This window comes from Mustelus asterias, chromosome X, assembly GCF_964213995.1.
Source record: "Mustelus asterias chromosome X, sMusAst1.hap1.1, whole genome shotgun sequence".
NCBI classification, from domain to species: domain Eukaryota; kingdom Metazoa; phylum Chordata; class Chondrichthyes; order Carcharhiniformes; family Triakidae; genus Mustelus; species Mustelus asterias.
In genome coordinates this window covers 16589918-16607225 of record NC_135834.1, presented here as the reverse complement: position 1 = coordinate 16607225, position 17308 = coordinate 16589918, and the positions used below count along the sequence as shown (strand labels likewise).

Below are 17308 nucleotides of genomic sequence, written 5' to 3'. Positions count from 1 at the left end.
CTCGATATGAAGTTGATTTGTTTGATTTTGAGGCAGAATATTAAAGCATACAACCAGTCTGGATCAGCAGAAACAGATCCCACTGAACATGGTTCAGTCCTGGATGTGATTAACAGCAACATCCTCATGAACTTTCTGGTGAGTCACCAGGGTTGCTGAATCACTGAAACTCATCCCACACTCGGAGCAGGTGAATGACCTCTCTCCAGTGTGAACTCGCTGGTGTGCAGTGAGTTGAGATGACCACCTGAACCCAGTCCCACAGTCAGAGCACCTGTATGGTTTCTCGTCTGTGTGAACACGTTGATGAGATGTCAGATCCCAGGAGCTTTTATAGCGCTGCCCACAGTCCGGACATTTAAAAGATCTCTCCCCGGTGTGAACTCGCTGGTGTCTCAGGAGCTTGGATGAGTCAATGAATCCTTTCCCACATTCGGAGCAGATGAACGGTGTCTCCCCAGTGTGACTGCGCTGATGTGTTTTCAGCTCAGATGGGTATCTGAATCCCTTCCCACAGTCCCCACATTTCCACGGTGTCTCCCCACTGTGAGTGCGCTTGTGTCTTGACAGGCCAGATGCTTGGCTGAAGCCTCGTCGACACAGAGAACACATGTATGGTTTCTCCCCACTGTGAACGGTGCTTTTTCCTTCCATGTTCAAAATCCAATGGTATTCCGTTTCCGAGCAATTGGCAACTCTGAGATCCTGATGTGAAGTTTGGTTTCAGTTTCCAGACTGCAAATCCTCCTCCTCTGGTACTCTGAAATTGATTTAAAACAGAACAAAAGGAGTGAGAGAGAACCCACAAAATCAAAAAGGCAGGTTGTGAAATTAAGCTGAATCAAACTAATAATTTGTGGGACCGACACTAGGAAAAAGTGACCATGCAAACGTCAGATTGTTGTAAATATCCGACTGGTTCACTAATGTCCTTCAGGGAATGGAACCTGTCACCCAGTCTGGAATTGCACAAGACTCGAACCTTTTTAACAAGACAGAGAGAGAAAGAGAACTGGAGAAGCAGAGGGAGTAGGAGAGCGATGTATAAACCATCAGACTGACCGGAACTGAACCAGACAGCTTCTCCCAAATCCTCAATTTCCACACCTGCAACCCTGGACTTTGTATGTGAAAACCGTCACCAACAAGTTCATCAGCAAGTCACACGCCACACTGACTTGTCAGATATCTAGTCCTGGATAAAGAGACTATCCTCCATTTTAATATTGAGAAGACTGAAGCCATTGCCTTCAGTCCCTGCTACAAATTACACTCCCTCGCCACTGACTGCATCTTTCTCCCTGGCAACTGTCTGAGGTTGAACCAGCCTGTTTACAAACATGGTGAAATACTTCATTCCAAGGTGAGCTTCCAACCCCATACCCACACCAAGACCACCTATTTCCACCTCAGTAACTTCGCCCGACTCCCTCTCATCCATTCCTTTGTTACCTCCAGAATTAAGAACAAAGAGATCTGTAAAAGGAGTTTACAAATGTCACGCCTGTCAGTACAGGATCGAAATTCAGACCAGAGAATTCTAGTTTCTACGGAACATTATTTCCTCTCTTTATTCCCAAAGCTGCAAATCCCCCTCCCACACACTCTCCCTCTTCCCTGTACTGAATTATTCTTGCATTTTTTTAACAAGTGTGCGCAATTAGAGATAATAATATGTTTGATCCTTCACTTCAGTCATTACTCATGACAAAACATTAACCTGAAACCCCCCGACTGACCATACAGAATAGCAGAAGTTAGCCTTGTGTCCAAGACTTACGGTGCTGGGATTTAATTAGCAATGGGGAAGATGGTTTCTCCAAACCTCCCAGGATTTCCTTCCTCCTTTCTCCCCCTCTCACATGGCCTATTCTGGTTTCTGCTTCTCCTCCTGATGACTAATTAACTCAAATTAACAGAAGAGCATAGGAGTGAGGAGTAGGAACAGGCAATTCAGCCCTTCAAGCCTGCTCCGCCATCCAACCAGATCATGGCTGATCTCTCCCTGGTCTCAAATCTACCTCCCCACCTGTTCCCCATATCCCTTTAACCTGTTTTTATCAGAAATATATCTATCTCCTTCTGGAAACTATTTAATGATTCAGACTCCACCGCGCTATGGGGCAGAGAGTTCCACAAGTTCACCACCCTCTGTGAGAAGTAGTTTCTCCTCATCTCAGTTTTAAATCGACCGACCCTCAACCTATACCTGTGGCCTGTTGTTCTGAATTGCCTGACAAGGTGAAACATTTAGGCTACATTTACTTTATCAATCCCTTTCAGTATTTTATATACCTCAATCAGATCCCCTCTCATCCTTCTAAACTCCAGCGAGTACAAGCCCAAACTGTTTAATCTCTCCTCATCCGTCAACCCTTTCATCCCTGGAATTGATCTGGTGAACCTCCCCTCAACTGCCTCCAATGCCACCACATCCTTCCTCAAATAAGGAGACCAAAACTGGACACAGTACTCCAGATGCGGTCTCACCAACACCCTATACAATTGCAATAACACTTCTCTACTTTTATACTCCAGTCCTTTTGATCCCATTTGTCTTTCTTATTATGTGCTGTACCTGCATACCGACTTCCTTTGATTCATGAACAAAAACACCCTCTGCCTTTCTATTTTATGCCCAAAACAGACAACCTTGTGCTTATCCACACTGAACTCTGTCTGCCAAATTTTGGGCACTCTCCTAGCCTATCAATATCCATCTGCAAAATCTTGATCTCCATTTCACTGCCTGCTTTCCCACCTATTTCAGCATTATCCACAAATTAAACAGTAAGCACAGACACACTTTCCACTCCCTGCTCCAATCTCCATTCACTAGATACCAGCTCCATCCCTCTCCCGGGGAACAGTCTGACATGAAGACAGTCTGCTCACAATCTGTGTCATGAGGTTTTGACATGCCATCACTAAGATTCCTCGATTCCACTCTGTAACATCAACGGACCTCACCCCTGTCTTGTTGCATCTGCTGCTGAAATCCTCATTCCTGCCGTTGTTACGTCTGGACTCGACTACTCCAACACATTCCTCGCTGGGCTCCAGCATTGTACCCTCTGTAAACCTGACACCATCCTAAATTCTGCTGTTCGTATCTTCACTCGAAATCTGTTCCCCTTTCTCCCCTCCACTTCCTGATCTGTTTTGACTCCCAGTCAAGGAGCAACTTGATTTTAAATTTCTGACTCTTGTTTTAAATCTTCGTCCCTCTTCAGCTCTGAAACCTCCTCCAACCACACAACACTCTGGGATACCTGACACTGAAGCAGTTGGCTTCATAGTTCAGTGGTTAGTGCACTTGTCTTGCAAACCAGTGGTTGTGAGTTCACTTCTCACTGGAATCTGGGGCCAATACCTAACTAATGGTAGCAAATCTAATGATAAATATTCTGTGTGGAGGTGACAAATTAGATGCAATATTCCTTTTGGGTGGCCCAGTGGTTAGCACTGCGACTTCACAGCGCCAAGGACCCAGGTTCAATTCCAGACTTGGGTGACTGTCTGTGTGGAGTTTGCATATTGTCTGCGTGGGTTTCCTCCAGGTGCACCAGTTTCCTCACACAGTCCAAAGATGTGCGGGTTAGGTGGATTGGTCATGCCAAGTTGTCCCTGTGTCAGGGGAATGAGCAGAGTAACTACGTGGGGTTACGGGGAAAGGGCTCGGGTGGGATTGTTGTTGGTGCAGGCTTGATGCACCAAATGGCCTCCTTCTGCACTGTACAGATTCTATGATTCCTGCGGAAATCTAATTCTGGCCACTCATATTTTCCATGTTATAATACCTCCACCAGGACTGGCTGTGCTTTCAGTTTCTTTGACCCCAACCCCTCCCACCCCATGACGTCTGACAACTTGTTCCCATTGGGATTGGAATGTGGTAATGTGGCCGAGTGGCCTATAGCGCTGGATTTAGGCTCCAGTCGACATGGGTTCAAATCCCACCGCTACCAACAGTTTTGGGGCGGCACAGTGGTTAGCACTGCTGCCTCACAGCGACAGAGATCTGGGTTCAATTCCTGGCTTGGGTCACTGTGTGGCGTTTGCATAATCTCCCCGTATCTGCTTGGGTTTCCTCCGGGTTTCTTCCCACACTCCAAAGAAGCGTGTTAGGTGGATTGGCCATGCTAAATTGACCCTAGTATCAAGGGGACTAGCCAGGGTGGGATTGTTGTTGGTGCAGACTCGATGGGCCGAATGGACTCCTTCTACACTGGGGGGATTCTCTAAGATTGAAGAACATTGCCAAATAAATATGGCGGCGACGCACACGCTGTACTACACATTGCCCCTCACAAAGATGCCGCATCTTGCTCACGGCAAACATAGCGGCATGAACTCAGTGCAATCACGGGTCTGGGTAGTTGCCCTTCGGCTTTTAATTTATACAATATGCTTACGCAGCCTCTCCACCCACCCGCCAGATCCATCGCTTCCTCCTGGCCACCATTCCACCCACTTACCGATTGGACATCCATCAGTCTCCCCTTCGCCGTTACTCACACTGCGCATGCTCCACTCCCAGCCCCGCCCCTCATTCACACGGTTCTCAGTCCCGCCCCCTCTTCCTATTGGTCCGGAGCTGCTGTCAATCAGCGGGACATTGTGATGGTCTCAGATGGTGAGAGCAGCCACAGACTCAGGCTGACTTGCTGATTATTGGCAGCATTTTCTGTTTGGGAATTAGAGCTAGAGATGGATGGTCAGTTCCCCTGTGTCCGGGGCTGGGGGATTCACACTCATTTCCCCAGGACACTCATTATCACTGCAACTTTACAGGAGATAGTCCCCGCTTCAATCCCCACTGCAAATCTTGTGTTTCAAATTTATCCAAACTGGAAGAATTTAGAGATTTATTGGGGAAAACAGATAAATTTTAACACACAAAAAAATTAGGTGATACATTTCATCAGTTAAAAAAGTAAAATATAGGCTGTACTTGATCTGATACTGACCAATGAGCCTGGACAGGTGTCAGATCTCTCAGTGGGAGAGCATCTTGGGGATAGCGATCACAACTCTATCTCCTTTATGTTTGCATTGGAAAAAGAGAGGATCAGGCAAGCTAGGAAAGCGTTTATATGGAGTAAGTGGAAATATGAAGAAATAAGGCAGCAAATTAGAGGAGTAAATTGGAAGGAGGTATTCTCGGGGAAATCTACTGAAGAGAGGTGGCAGTTTTTCAAGGAATGTCTGTCTAGAGTTCTACAGGACAACGTTCCGAGCAGACAGGGAGGAGTTGGTAGGTTAAAGGAACCGTGGTGCACGAAAGCTGTGCGGGACCGAGTCGCGAAGAAAAGGAAAGCGTACAAAAGGTTCAGAGAGCTTGGCGAAGATCGGGATCTAGATGAGTATACGGCTTGTAGGAAGGGACTAAAGAAGGAAATTAGGAGAGCCAGAAGGGGTTACGAGAAGGCCTTGGCAAGTAGAATGAAGGAAAACCCTAAGGCGTTCTATAAGTATGTGAAGAGTAAAAGGATGAGACGTGAAGGAATAGGGCCTATAAAAGGTGAAGGTGAGAAAATCAGTACGGAACCAGTAGAAATGGCAGAGGTGCTTAATGAGTATTTTGCCTCGGTTTTCACAGAGGAGAAGGACATGGGTGGATGTACTGTGGGCTTGCGGTGGACTGAAAAGATTGAGTATGTGACGATTGGATAGGTAACTGGCTATCTGATCGAAGACAGAGGGTGGTGGTGGATGGAAAATTTTCGGACTGGAGGCAGGTTGCTAGCGGAGTGCCGCAGGGATCGGTGCTTGGTCCTCTGCTCTTTGTGATTTTTATTAATGACTTAGAGGAGGGGGCTGAAGGGTGGATCAGTAAATTTGCTGATGACACCAAGATTGGTGGAGTAGTGGATGAGGTGGAGGGGTGTTGTAGGCTGCAAAGAGACATAGATAGGATGCAAAGCTGGGCTGAAAAATGGCAAATGGAGTTTAACCCTGATAAATGTGAGGTGATTCATTTTGGTAGGACAAATTTAAATGTGGATTACAGGGTCAAAGGTAGGGTTCTGAAGACTGTGGAGGAACAGAGAGATCTTGGGGTCCATATCCACAGATCTCTAAAGGTTGCCACTCAAGTGGATAGAGCTGTGAAGAAGGCATATAGTGTGTTAGCTTTTATTAACAGGGGGTTGGAGTTTAAGAGCCGTGGGGTTATGCTGCAACTGTACAGGACCTTGGTGAGACCACATTTGGAATATTGTGTGCAGTTCTGGTCACCTCACTATAAGAAGGATGTGGAAGCGCTGGAGAGAGTGCAGAGGAGATTTACCAGGATGCTGCCTGGTTTGGAGGGTAGGTCTTATGAGGAAAGGTTGAGGGAGCTAGGGCTGTTCTCTCTGGAGCGGAGGAGGCTGAGGGGAGACTTAATAGAGGTTTATAAAATGATGAAGGGGATAGATAGAGTGAACGTTCAAAGACTATTTCCTCGGGTGGATGGAGCAATTACAAGGGGGCATAACTATAGGGTTCATGGTGGGAGATATAGGAAGGATATCAGAGGTAGGTTCTTTACGCAGAGAGTGGTTGGGGTGTGGAATGGACTGCCTGCAGTGATAGTGGAGTCAGACACTTTAGGAACATTTAAGCGGTTATTGGATAGGCACATGGAGCACACCAGGATGATAGGGAGTGGGATAGCTTGATCTTGGTTTCAGATGAAGGTCGGCACAACATCGTGGGCCGAAGGGCCTGTTCTGTGCTGTACTGTTCTATGTTCTATGTGGACTTCAACAAAGAGGTTGTGCTGGAATCTTTGAATGGCATCAAGATAGATAAGTCGCCGGGTCTGGATGGGATGTACCCCAGGTTACTGTGGGAGACGAGGGAAGAGATTGCAGAGCCTCTGGCGATGATCTTTGCGTGGTCGATGGAGACGGGAGAGGTGCCGGTGGATTGGAGGATTGCGGATGTAGTTCCTATTTTCAAGAAGGGGAATAGGGATAGCCCAGGAAATTACCGACCGGTGAGTCTAACCTCAGTGGTTGGTAAGCTGATGGAGAAGATCCTGAGGGACAAGATTTATGAGCATTTAGAGAGGTTTAGTATGCTCAAGAATACTCAGCATGGCTTTGTCAAAGGCAGATCGTGCCTTACGAGCCTGGTGGAGTTCTTCGAAAATGTGACTAAACACATTGACGAAGGGAAAGCGGTAGATGTGGTTTATATGGATTTTAGCAAGGTGTTCAATAAGGTCCCCCATGCAAGGCTTCTCGAAAAAGTGAGAGGACATGGGATCCAAGGGGCTGCTGCCCTGTGGATCCAGAACTGGCTTGCCCAAAGGAGGCAGACAGTGTGTATAGATGGGTCTTTTTCTAATTGGAGGTCGGTCACCAGTGGTGTGCCCCAGGGATCTGTTCTGGGACTCTCGCTGCTTGTCATTTTCATAAATAACCTGGATGAGGAAGTGGAGGGATGGGTTGGTAAGTTTGCCGACGACACGAAGGTTGGTGGGGTTGTGGATAGTCTGGAGGGATGTCAGAAGTTACAGAGGGACATAGATAGGATGCAAGACTGGGCGGACAAGTGGCAGATGGACTTCAACCCAGATAAATGCGTAGTGGTCCATTTTGGCAGGTCAAATGGGATGAAGAAGTACAATATCAAAGGAAAGACTCTTAGTACTGTAGATGATCAGAAGGACCTTGGGGTCCGGGTCCATAGGACTCTAAAATCGGCCCCGCAGGTGGAGGAGGTGGTTAAGAAGGCGTACGGTGTGCTGGCCTTTATCAATCGAGGGATTGAGTTTTGGAGTCCGGGGATAATGATGCAGCTATATAAGACCCTCGTCAGACCCCACTTGGAGTACTGTGCTCAGTTCTGGTCGCCTCATTACAGGAAGGATGTGGAAAAGATTGAAAGGGTGCAGAGGCGATTTACAAGGATGTTGCCTGGATTGAGTGGCATGCCTTATAAGGATAGGCTGAGGGAGCTCGGTCTTTTCTCCTTGGAGAGATGTAGGATGAGAGGAGACCTAATAGAGGTATATAAGATGTTGAGAGGCATAGATTGGGTGGACTCTCAGAGGCTTTTTCCCAGGGTGGAAATGGCTGCTACGAGAGGACACAGGTTTAAGGTGCTGGGGTGTAGGTACAGGGGAAATGTTAGGGGGAAGTTTTTCACACAGAGGGTGGTGGGCGAGTGGAATCGGCTGCCGTCAGTGGTACTGGTGGAGGCAAACTCAATAGGATCTTTTAAGAGACTCCTGGATGAGTACATGGGACTTAATAGGATGGAGGGTTATAGGTAGGCCTAAAAGGTAGGGATATGTTCGGCACAACTTGTGGGGCTGAAGGGCCTGTTTTGTGCTGTAGTTTTCTATGTTTCTATGTTAAATAGTTCAGCGTTTCTTTATTTGATTTATTATTGTCACATGAGAATACAGTGAAAAGTATTGTTTCTTGCTCGCTGTACAGAAAAAACATACCTTACATAGAGAACGAAAGGAGAGTGGAGAATGTGTTACAGTCATAGCTAGAGTGTAAAGAAAAATCACCTTAATGTGAGGTAGGTCCATTCAAGAGTCTGATGGCAGCAGGGAAGAAGCTGTTTTTGTGTCGGTTGGTACGTGATCGCAGACTTTTGTATCTTTTTCAAGATGGAAGAAGGTGGAAGAGAGTATGTCCGGGATGCGAGGGGTCCTTGATTATGCTGGCTGCTTTTCTGTGGCAGCGGGAAGTGTAGACAGAGTCAATGGATGGGAGACTGGTTTGAGTGATGAACTGCGCTTCATTCACGACCCTTTGTAGTTTCTTGCGGTATTGGCCAGAACAGGAGCTATACCAAGCTGTGATACAACCAGAAAGAATGCTTTCTGTGGTGCATCTGTAGAAGTTGGTTAGAGTTGTAGCAGACATGCCAAATTTCCTTCGTCTCCTGAGAAGGTAGAGGCGTTGGTGGGCTTTCTTAACTATGGTGTCCAATGGAGGGACCAGGACAGGTTGTTGGTGATCTGGACACATAAAAACTTTAAGTTCATAAGTTGCAGAGCATCAGAAGAGGAACAATATTGGAAAATTCTCATTAACATCTTGTCTTATTTATTGGAAGATTCAAGACTCCAGTGTCAGCAACGTTTTATTAAGAAATATAAACTGAGCAGGGTGGGTGTTACTGGGCACTGCAGGGCTGTCAGAAAGCAGTGTCATTCAGCCCAACTGATCCTCTCCCTTTAAAGGTGCAGAACTGGGACATCCTGTCTCCAAATACATTCCACCTTGTTCACACTGAGAATCCCTGAGTGGGGAACTGGGACATCCTGTCTCCAAACACATCCCACCCTGTTCACACTGAGAATTATGTGGAGATGCCAGCGTTGGACTGGGGTAAGCACAGTAAGAAGTCTCACAACACCAGGTTAAAGTCCAACAGGTTTATTTGTTGCGCAAGCCGTGGGGTTATACTGCAACTGTACAGGACCTTGGTGAGACCACATTTGGAATATTGTGTGCAGTTCTGGTCACCTCACTATAAGAAGGATGTGGAAGCGCTGGAAAGAGTGCAGAGGAGATTTACCACGATGCTGCCTGGTTTGGAGGGTAGGTCTTATGAGGAAAGGTTGAGGGAGCTAGGGCTGTTCTCTCTGGAGCAGAGGAGGCTGAGGGGAGACTTAATAGAGGTTTATAAAATGATGAAGGGGATAGATAGAGTGAACGTTCAAAGACTATTTCCTCGGGTGGATGGAGCTGTTACAAGGGGGCATAACTATAGGGTTCGTGGTGGGAGATACAGGAAGGATATCAGAGGTAGGTTCTTTACGCAGAGAGTGGTTGGGATGTGGAATGGAATGCCTGCAGTGATAGTGGAGTCAGACACTTTAGGAACATTTAAGCGGTTATTGGATAGGCACATGGAGCACACCAGGATGATAGGGAGTGGGATAACTTGATCTGGGTTTCAGATGAAGCTCGGCACAACATCGTGGGCCGAAGGGCCTGTTCTGTGCTGGACTGTTCTATGTTCTATGTAAGCTTTCGGAGGACTCCGAAAGCTTGTGCTAACAAATAAACCTGTTGGACTTTAACCTGGTGTTGTGAGACTTCTTACCACACTGAGAATGTCAGTATTTGGGAGGGGACAGCATCTTGAAGGGTGTGGACATGAGATTGAGGGTGGAGATAGGGCAGTAGTTTGCAAAGATGAGGGAGAACATTTTGTTTTTGAGGATGGGATGACGAATGCAGATTTGAGTGCGAGACGGACAGTAATTCAGGAGAGAGAATGGTTTACAATATCAGTGAACATGGGGAGGTTGAGTTATCAGCAGTTTAATGGAAACAGAGAAATAGAGTCAGCGGAGCAGGTGATGTGTATCATGGACAATGTGAACTGAGATGGGAGGAGGCGAGAGAGGAGACAAACTGGAGAAAGATGTGGATTCAGCATTCAGACAAGTGGATTTTAGAAACAGCTTGTCCCACTCAGTAAGTGGAAGGGAGGAAGCAGCAGAGACAGCTAACGGGATTGTCACAATCTGAATGATAAAGAAGCCCCATGAGGTCCTCACACTTGTTGTTGGAGGTGAGAATGGAGGAGACAGGGGAGAGAGAGAGTCCTTCAAAAGGAACTAACATTGGTGAGTGATATTAAAAAGACAAAAAAAGTCTCAGCAGTGTGTGCTCGATATGAAGTTGATTTGTTTGATTTTGAGGCAGAATATTAAAGCATACAACCAGTCTGGATCAGCAGAAACAGATCCCACTGAACATGGTTCAGTCCCTGGATGTGATTAACAGCAAACATCCTCATGAACTTTCTGGTGAGTCCACCAGGTTGCTGAATCACTGAAACTCATCCCACACTCGGAGCAGGTGAATGACCTCTCTCCAGTGTGAACTCGCTGGTGTGCAGTGAGTTGAGATGACCACCTGAACCCAGTCCCACAGTCAGAGCACCTGTATGGTTTCTCGTCTGTGTGAACACGTTGATGAGATGTCAGATCCCAGGAGCTTTTATAGCGCTGCCCACAGTCCGGACATTTAAAAGATCTCTCCCCGGTGTGAACTCGCTGGTGTCTCAGGAGCTTGGATGAGTCAATGAATCCTTTCCCACATTCGGAGCAGATGAACGGTGTCTCCCCAGTGTGACTGCGCTGATGTGTTTTCAGCTCAGATGGGTATCTGAATCCCTTCCCACAGTCCCCACATTTCCACGGTGTCTCCCCACTGTGAGTGCGCTTGTGTCTTGACAGGCCAGATGCTTGGCTGAAGCCTCGTCGACACAGAGAACACATGTATGGTTTCTCCCCACTGTGAACGGTGCTTTTTCCTTCCATGTTCAAAATCCAATGGTATTCCGTTTCCGAGCAATTGGCAACTCTGAGATCCTGATGTGAAGTTTGGTTTCAGTTTCCAGACTGCAAATCCTCCTCCTCTGGTACTCTGAAATTGATTTAAAACAGAACAAAAGGAGTGAGAGAGAACCCACAAAATCAAAAAGGCAGGTTGTGAAATTAAGCTGAATCAAACTAATAATTTGTGGGACCGACACTAGGAAAAAGTGACCATGCAAACGTCAGATTGTTGTAAATATCCGACTGGTTCACTAATGTCCTTCAGGGAATGGAACCTGTCACCCAGTCTGGAATTGCACAAGACTCGAACCTTTTTAACAAGACAGAGAGAGAAAGAGAACTGGAGAAGCAGAGGGAGTAGGAGAGCGATGTATAAACCATCAGACTGACCGGAACTGAACCAGACAGCTTCTCCCAAATCCTCAATTTCCACACCTGCAACCCTGGACTTTGTATGTGAAAACCGTCACCAACAAGTTCATCAGCAAGTCACACGCCACACTGACTTGTCAGATATCTAGTCCTGGATAAAGAGACTATCCTCCATTTTAATATTGAGAAGACTGAAGCCATTGCCTTCAGTCCCTGCTACAAATTACACTCCCTCGCCACTGACTGCATCTTTCTCCCTGGCAACTGTCTGAGGTTGAACCAGCCTGTTTACAAACATGGTGAAATACTTCATTCCAAGGTGAGCTTCCAACCCCATACCCACACCAAGACCACCTATTTCCACCTCAGTAACTTCGCCCGACTCCCTCTCATCCATTCCTTTGTTACCTCCAGAATTAAGAACAAAGAGAACAAAGAAATTTGTTCTTTGTTCTTAATTCTAGAGATAACAAAGGAATGGTTGAGAATATCAGCATGAGAGTATCAGTATTAACGACTCAAACAACTTCCCAGCCAGCCCCCCCACATTCAACCTCGCTGTAATCTTGAGATCTTCTAAATCTCATCTGCCCGTGTGTTTACTCACACCAATACTTTTTCACCCATCACCGCTGTGCTCACTGACCTACAAAGGTTCTGGGATAGGAAGCTTCAGCATTTAAAAATTCTCATCCGTGATTTCCCCCCGTTTGTGACCATTCCTATCTCTGTAATCTCCTCCAGCCACACACCCCTCCGATATCTCTACATTCGTTGAATTCCAGCCTATTAAACATTCCTGATTTTAATCAATCCATCAGTGGTGACTGTTTTTTCATTTCCTTGGACCACGAGCTCTGGAGTTTCCTCTTTAACCCTCTCCACCTCACTTTCCTCGTTTAAGATTCACCGTAAAACCTTCCTCTTTGACCAAGCATTTGGTTACCTGCCCTAATATCTCCTTATGCGGTTCAGTGTCAAATGTTACTTTCTCACATTTCAGTGAAATGACTTGGAAAGATTTATGATGTTAAAAGTACAAAATAAAATAAAATTACCATTGGCTTTAACACACAGCATTGTTTTGCTTCATCAATAAGACATTGTAACTCAAAGTGTGAAGCAATTTGATGGACAAGTTGTTGCAGTTCCCTTTCCCAGTGGTTAGCACTGCTGCCTCACAGCGCCAGGAACCCAGGTTTGATTCTGGTCTTGGGTGATGATCTGTGTGCAGTTTGCACTTCTTCTCATGTCTGCATGGGTTTCCTCCCACAGTCCAAGGTGTGTAGGTTAGGTGGATTGGCTATGCTAAATTGATCCTAGTGTCAGGGGGATTAGCAGGGTAAATGTGTGAGGTTACGGGAATAGGGCCTGGGTGGGATTGTGGTCGGTAGAGACTTGATGGGCCGAATGGCCTCATTCTGTAGTGTCGGGATTCCATGATTTTATGATAAATTGTCCCTTAGTGTCCAAAGATGTGACGGTTAGGGAGATTAGCCATGTAAATATGTGTGGTTATAGGGATAGGGCGAGGGGGGTTCTCGGTTAGAAGCTCTTTCAGAGTGTCGGTGCAGACTCGATGGGTTGAATGGCCTCCTCCTTCACTGTGGAGGTTCTATGGAGAAGATGGAAGAACATTGCCCCCAACAAAGATGGAGAATATGCAGGCGCCCTGCAGCACATTGCCCCTCACAAAGATGGCTGCCCTGCATCGCATTGTCTGCTGGAAATATGGAGGCGGTGAACTCAAGTCTGTAACTGGAAACAAACTGCGGCTCTGCTCCGCTACAAATAGGAACCGGGAACTTCACTTTCGGTTTACACAACATATTTACGAAGCCATTCTGCCTACACACTGGATCTATCTCTCCCTCCGTCTCGCCTTTATTTACACTCACCGATCACCCATTCGAAACAATAGCATCGCCATTGCTCACACTGCGCATGCTCCACCCCCAGCCCCGCCCCTCATTCACTCTGATTGGTTGGAGGACCGGTCCGCCAGACCCGCTCCCTCGCTTCCTATTGGTCCAGAACTGCCGTCAATCAGCCGGAAGGGCGGGAAGAGCTGAAGCTTCTTTCTTGTTCACCCAAAGCTGGAATTTGTTGTCCCACATTCCCTCCTCCCTGTGCCAAAATCCAAGTAAGAGTTTTAACAACACCAGGTTAAAGTCCAACAGGTTTATTTGGTAGCAAACACCATTAGAAATCCAAGCCCATTGAACCATCTAGCATGACTGCTCTCCTCCTCTGACTGCTCCCTTTCTCCACTCTGGGTGGAGTCAGTTCTCGAGCTTTTGTGTACAGCGTAAGAATGAAATCAATGAGTTAATCATTTTTCCCCGTGGTCACTGGGAAGGCCCCGCCCATTCTCTGTTCTCCAACCAAGGTGGCATCGCTGGTGTTCTGCAACCCATCCAGGAAAAGGATCCCGGTTCTGCAAACATGAGTCCTCGAGCCTCTGATTCAGAGTTTGCAGAATACAGTGATTTAGAAACATAGAAAAACTACAGCACAATACAGGCCCTTCAGCCCACAAAGTTGTGCCGAACATGTCCCTACCTTAGCGATTACTAGGCTTACCTATAACCCTCTATCTTACTAAGTTCCATGTACTTATCTAAAAGTCTCTTAAAAGACCCTATTGAATCCGCCTCCATCACCGTTGCTGGCAGCCCAATCCACTCACCCACCACCCTCTAAGTGAAAAACTTACCCCTGACATCTCCTCTGTACCTACTCCCCAGCACCTTAAACCGGTGTCCTTTTGTGCCATTTCAGCCCGAGGAAAAAGCCTCTGACTGTCCACTCGATCAATACCTCTCAACATCTTATACACCTCTATCAGGTCACCCCTCATCCTTCGTCTCTCCAAGGAGAAAAGGCCAAGCTCACTCAAACTATCCTCATAAGGCATGCTCCCCAACCCAGGCAACATCCTTGTAAATCTCCTCTGCACCCTTTCTATGGTTTCCACATCCTTCCTGTAATGAGGCGACCAGAACTGAGCACAGTACTCCAAGTGGGGTCTGACCAGGGTCTTATATAGCTGCAACATTATCTCATGACTCCTAAACTCAATTCCTCGATTGATGAAGGCCAGTACACCATACGCCTTCTTAACCACAGCCCCAACCTGCACAGCTACTTTGAGAGTCCAACCATGAATATTTTATTCCGCCATCCTATTTGACCTGCCAAAATGAGCCACCTCACACTTATCTGGGTTGAACTCCATCTGCCACTTCCCCGCCCAGTCTTGCATCCTATCAATGTCTCACTGCAACTTCTGACATCCCTCCACACTATCCACAACACCTCCAACCTTTGTGTCATCAGCAAACTTACCAACCCATCCCTCCACTTCCTCATCCAGGTCATTTATAAAACTCACAAAGAGTAAGGGTCCCAGAACAGATCCCTGGGGCACTCCACTGGTGACCGACCCCCATGCAGAATATGACCCATCAGTAACCACTCTTTGCCTTCTGTGGGCAAGCCAGTTCTGGATCCACAGCGCAATGTCCCCTTGGATCCCATGCCCCCTCACTTTCTCAATAAGCCTTGCATGGGGCACCTTATCAAATGTCTTGCTGAAGTCCATATATACTACATCTACTGCTCTTCCTTCATCAATGTGTTTAGTCACATCCTCAAAAAATTCAATCAGTCTTGTAAGGCATGATCTGCCTTTGACAAAGCTATGCTGACGATTCTTAATCATATTATACCTCTCCAAATGTTCATAAATCCTGCCTCTCGGGATCTTCTCCATCAACTTATCAACCACTGAGGTTAGACTCACTGGTCTACAATTTCCACGGCTATCTCTACTCCCTTTCTTGAATAAAGGAACAACATCCGCAATCCTCCAATCCTCCGGAACCTCTCCCGTCTCCATTGATGATACAAAGATCATCGCCAGAGGCTCAGCAATCTCCTCCCTCGCTCCCACAGTAGCCTGGGATACATCTCATCCGGTCCCGGCGACTTATCTAACTTGATGCTTTTCAAAAGCTCCAACACATCCTCTTTCTTAATATCTACATGCTCAAGCTTTTCAGTCCGCTGCAAGTCTGCACTACAACCACCAAGATCCTTTTCCACAGTGAATACTGAAGTAAAGTATTCATTAAGTACCTCTGCTATTACTTCCGGTTCCATACAAACTTTCCCACCGTCACACTTGATAGGTCCTATTCTTTCACGTCTTATCCTCTTGCTCTTCACATACTTGTAGAATGCCTTGGGGTTTTCCTTAATCCTGCCTGCCAAGGCCTTCTCATGACCCCTTCTGGCTCTCCTAATTTTCTTTTTAAGATCCTTCCTATTAGCCGTATACTCTTCTAGATCTCTAACATTACCTAGCTCCCTGAACCTTTTGTAAGCTTTTCTTTTCTTCTTGGCTAGATTCATTACAGCCTTTGTATACCACGGTTCCTGTAACCTACCATAACTTCCCTGTCTCATTGGAACGTTGCTATGCAGAACTCCAGACAAATATTCCCTGAAAATTTGCCACATTTCTTCCGTACATTTCCCTGAGAAAACCTCTTTCCAATTTATGCCTCCAATTTCCTGCCTGATAGCCCCATAATTCCCCTTACTCCAATTAAACACTTTTCTAACTTGTCTCATCCTGTCTCTCTCCAATGCTATTGTAAAGGAGATAGTGATCATAATTCTATCTCCAAAATGCTCTCCCACTGAGATATCTGACACCTGACCAGGTTCATTTCCCAATACCAAATAAAGTACAGCCTCTCCTCTTGTCGGCTTATCTACATACTGTGTCAAGAAACCCTCCTGAACACACCTAACAAATTCCTCCCCATCTACACCCCTTACGGATTGATTTATGATGATTCCCAAACTCTCAGTCTCCGGTCAGCTCCATTTTTTCCCTCTGCCTCAACGCGGACTCAGCGATGCAGAATTAAGCTCCTTTGACACAGTACCTTCTCTTTGTCCCCCTATCCCTCTCTATTCGCCTGGATGTGATGACTCTGGATTTAGTTCTGCACACTTTCTTCCTCTGTCTTTCCAGGTACATCTCACCCACCCCTATGGAAAGGTTGAACAACTAATGTACGAAGTAAACATTAAGAGTTAATCATAGAATCTTACAGTGCAGAAGACGGCCCTTCACGACTGCGCTGGCAACAATCCCTCCCAGGCCCAATCCCTGTGACCTCACATATTTACCCTACCAATTCCCCTGCCACCACAGGGCAATTTAGCACAGCCACCCCAACCTGCACATCTTTGTACTGTGGCAGGAAACCCACGCAGACTGAAGGATAATGTGCAAATTCCACACAGACAGTGACCCAAGGCCCGAATTGAACGCTATGAGACAGCAGTGCTAACCACTGTGCTGCCTCCACTGGTTAGTTAAGCACACACAGTGCCTGGTGGAGTTTATCCCAATAGTTCCATGCATTCCACATACCCCAGCAGCATTATTGATCAAATGTCAAGTTAAGGGACTATTGCCAGTGAGATTTAACAGGTGGTTTGTAGAGATACAAAACAAAGTAATTACTATCCTGCAACCTCATAACTATCAATTGACTGATATGTTGTAGTATGATGGAACCCAACAAGCTAGAGAGATGGAAGAAC

General features: G+C 46.5%; 2 protein-coding genes across 2 annotated transcripts in view; one reads left to right on the top strand and one right to left on the bottom strand.

The window, feature by feature from the left end:
* LOC144481854 (uncharacterized) overlaps positions 1-17308 on the top strand; it is a 302744-nt gene that overhangs the window by 152306 nt on the left and 133130 nt on the right. The gene's annotated exons all lie outside the window — the stretch shown is intronic.
* On the bottom strand, positions 10748-13626 carry LOC144481855 (uncharacterized). Its single transcript, XM_078201005.1, has 2 exons — positions 13582-13626; positions 10748-11399 (listed from the first exon to the last, which is right to left on the bottom strand). Exon 2 carries the CDS (start codon positions 11291-11293, stop codon positions 10748-10750), a length of 546 nt encoding a protein of 181 aa, XP_078057131.1. The 5' UTR covers positions 11294-11399; positions 13582-13626.

Excerpts from the sequence above, each read along its gene's own strand:
- LOC144481855 (XM_078201005.1), bottom strand. The coding sequence starts at position 11,293 with ATGGAAGGAAAAAGCACCGTTCACAGTGGGGAGAAACCATACATGTGT.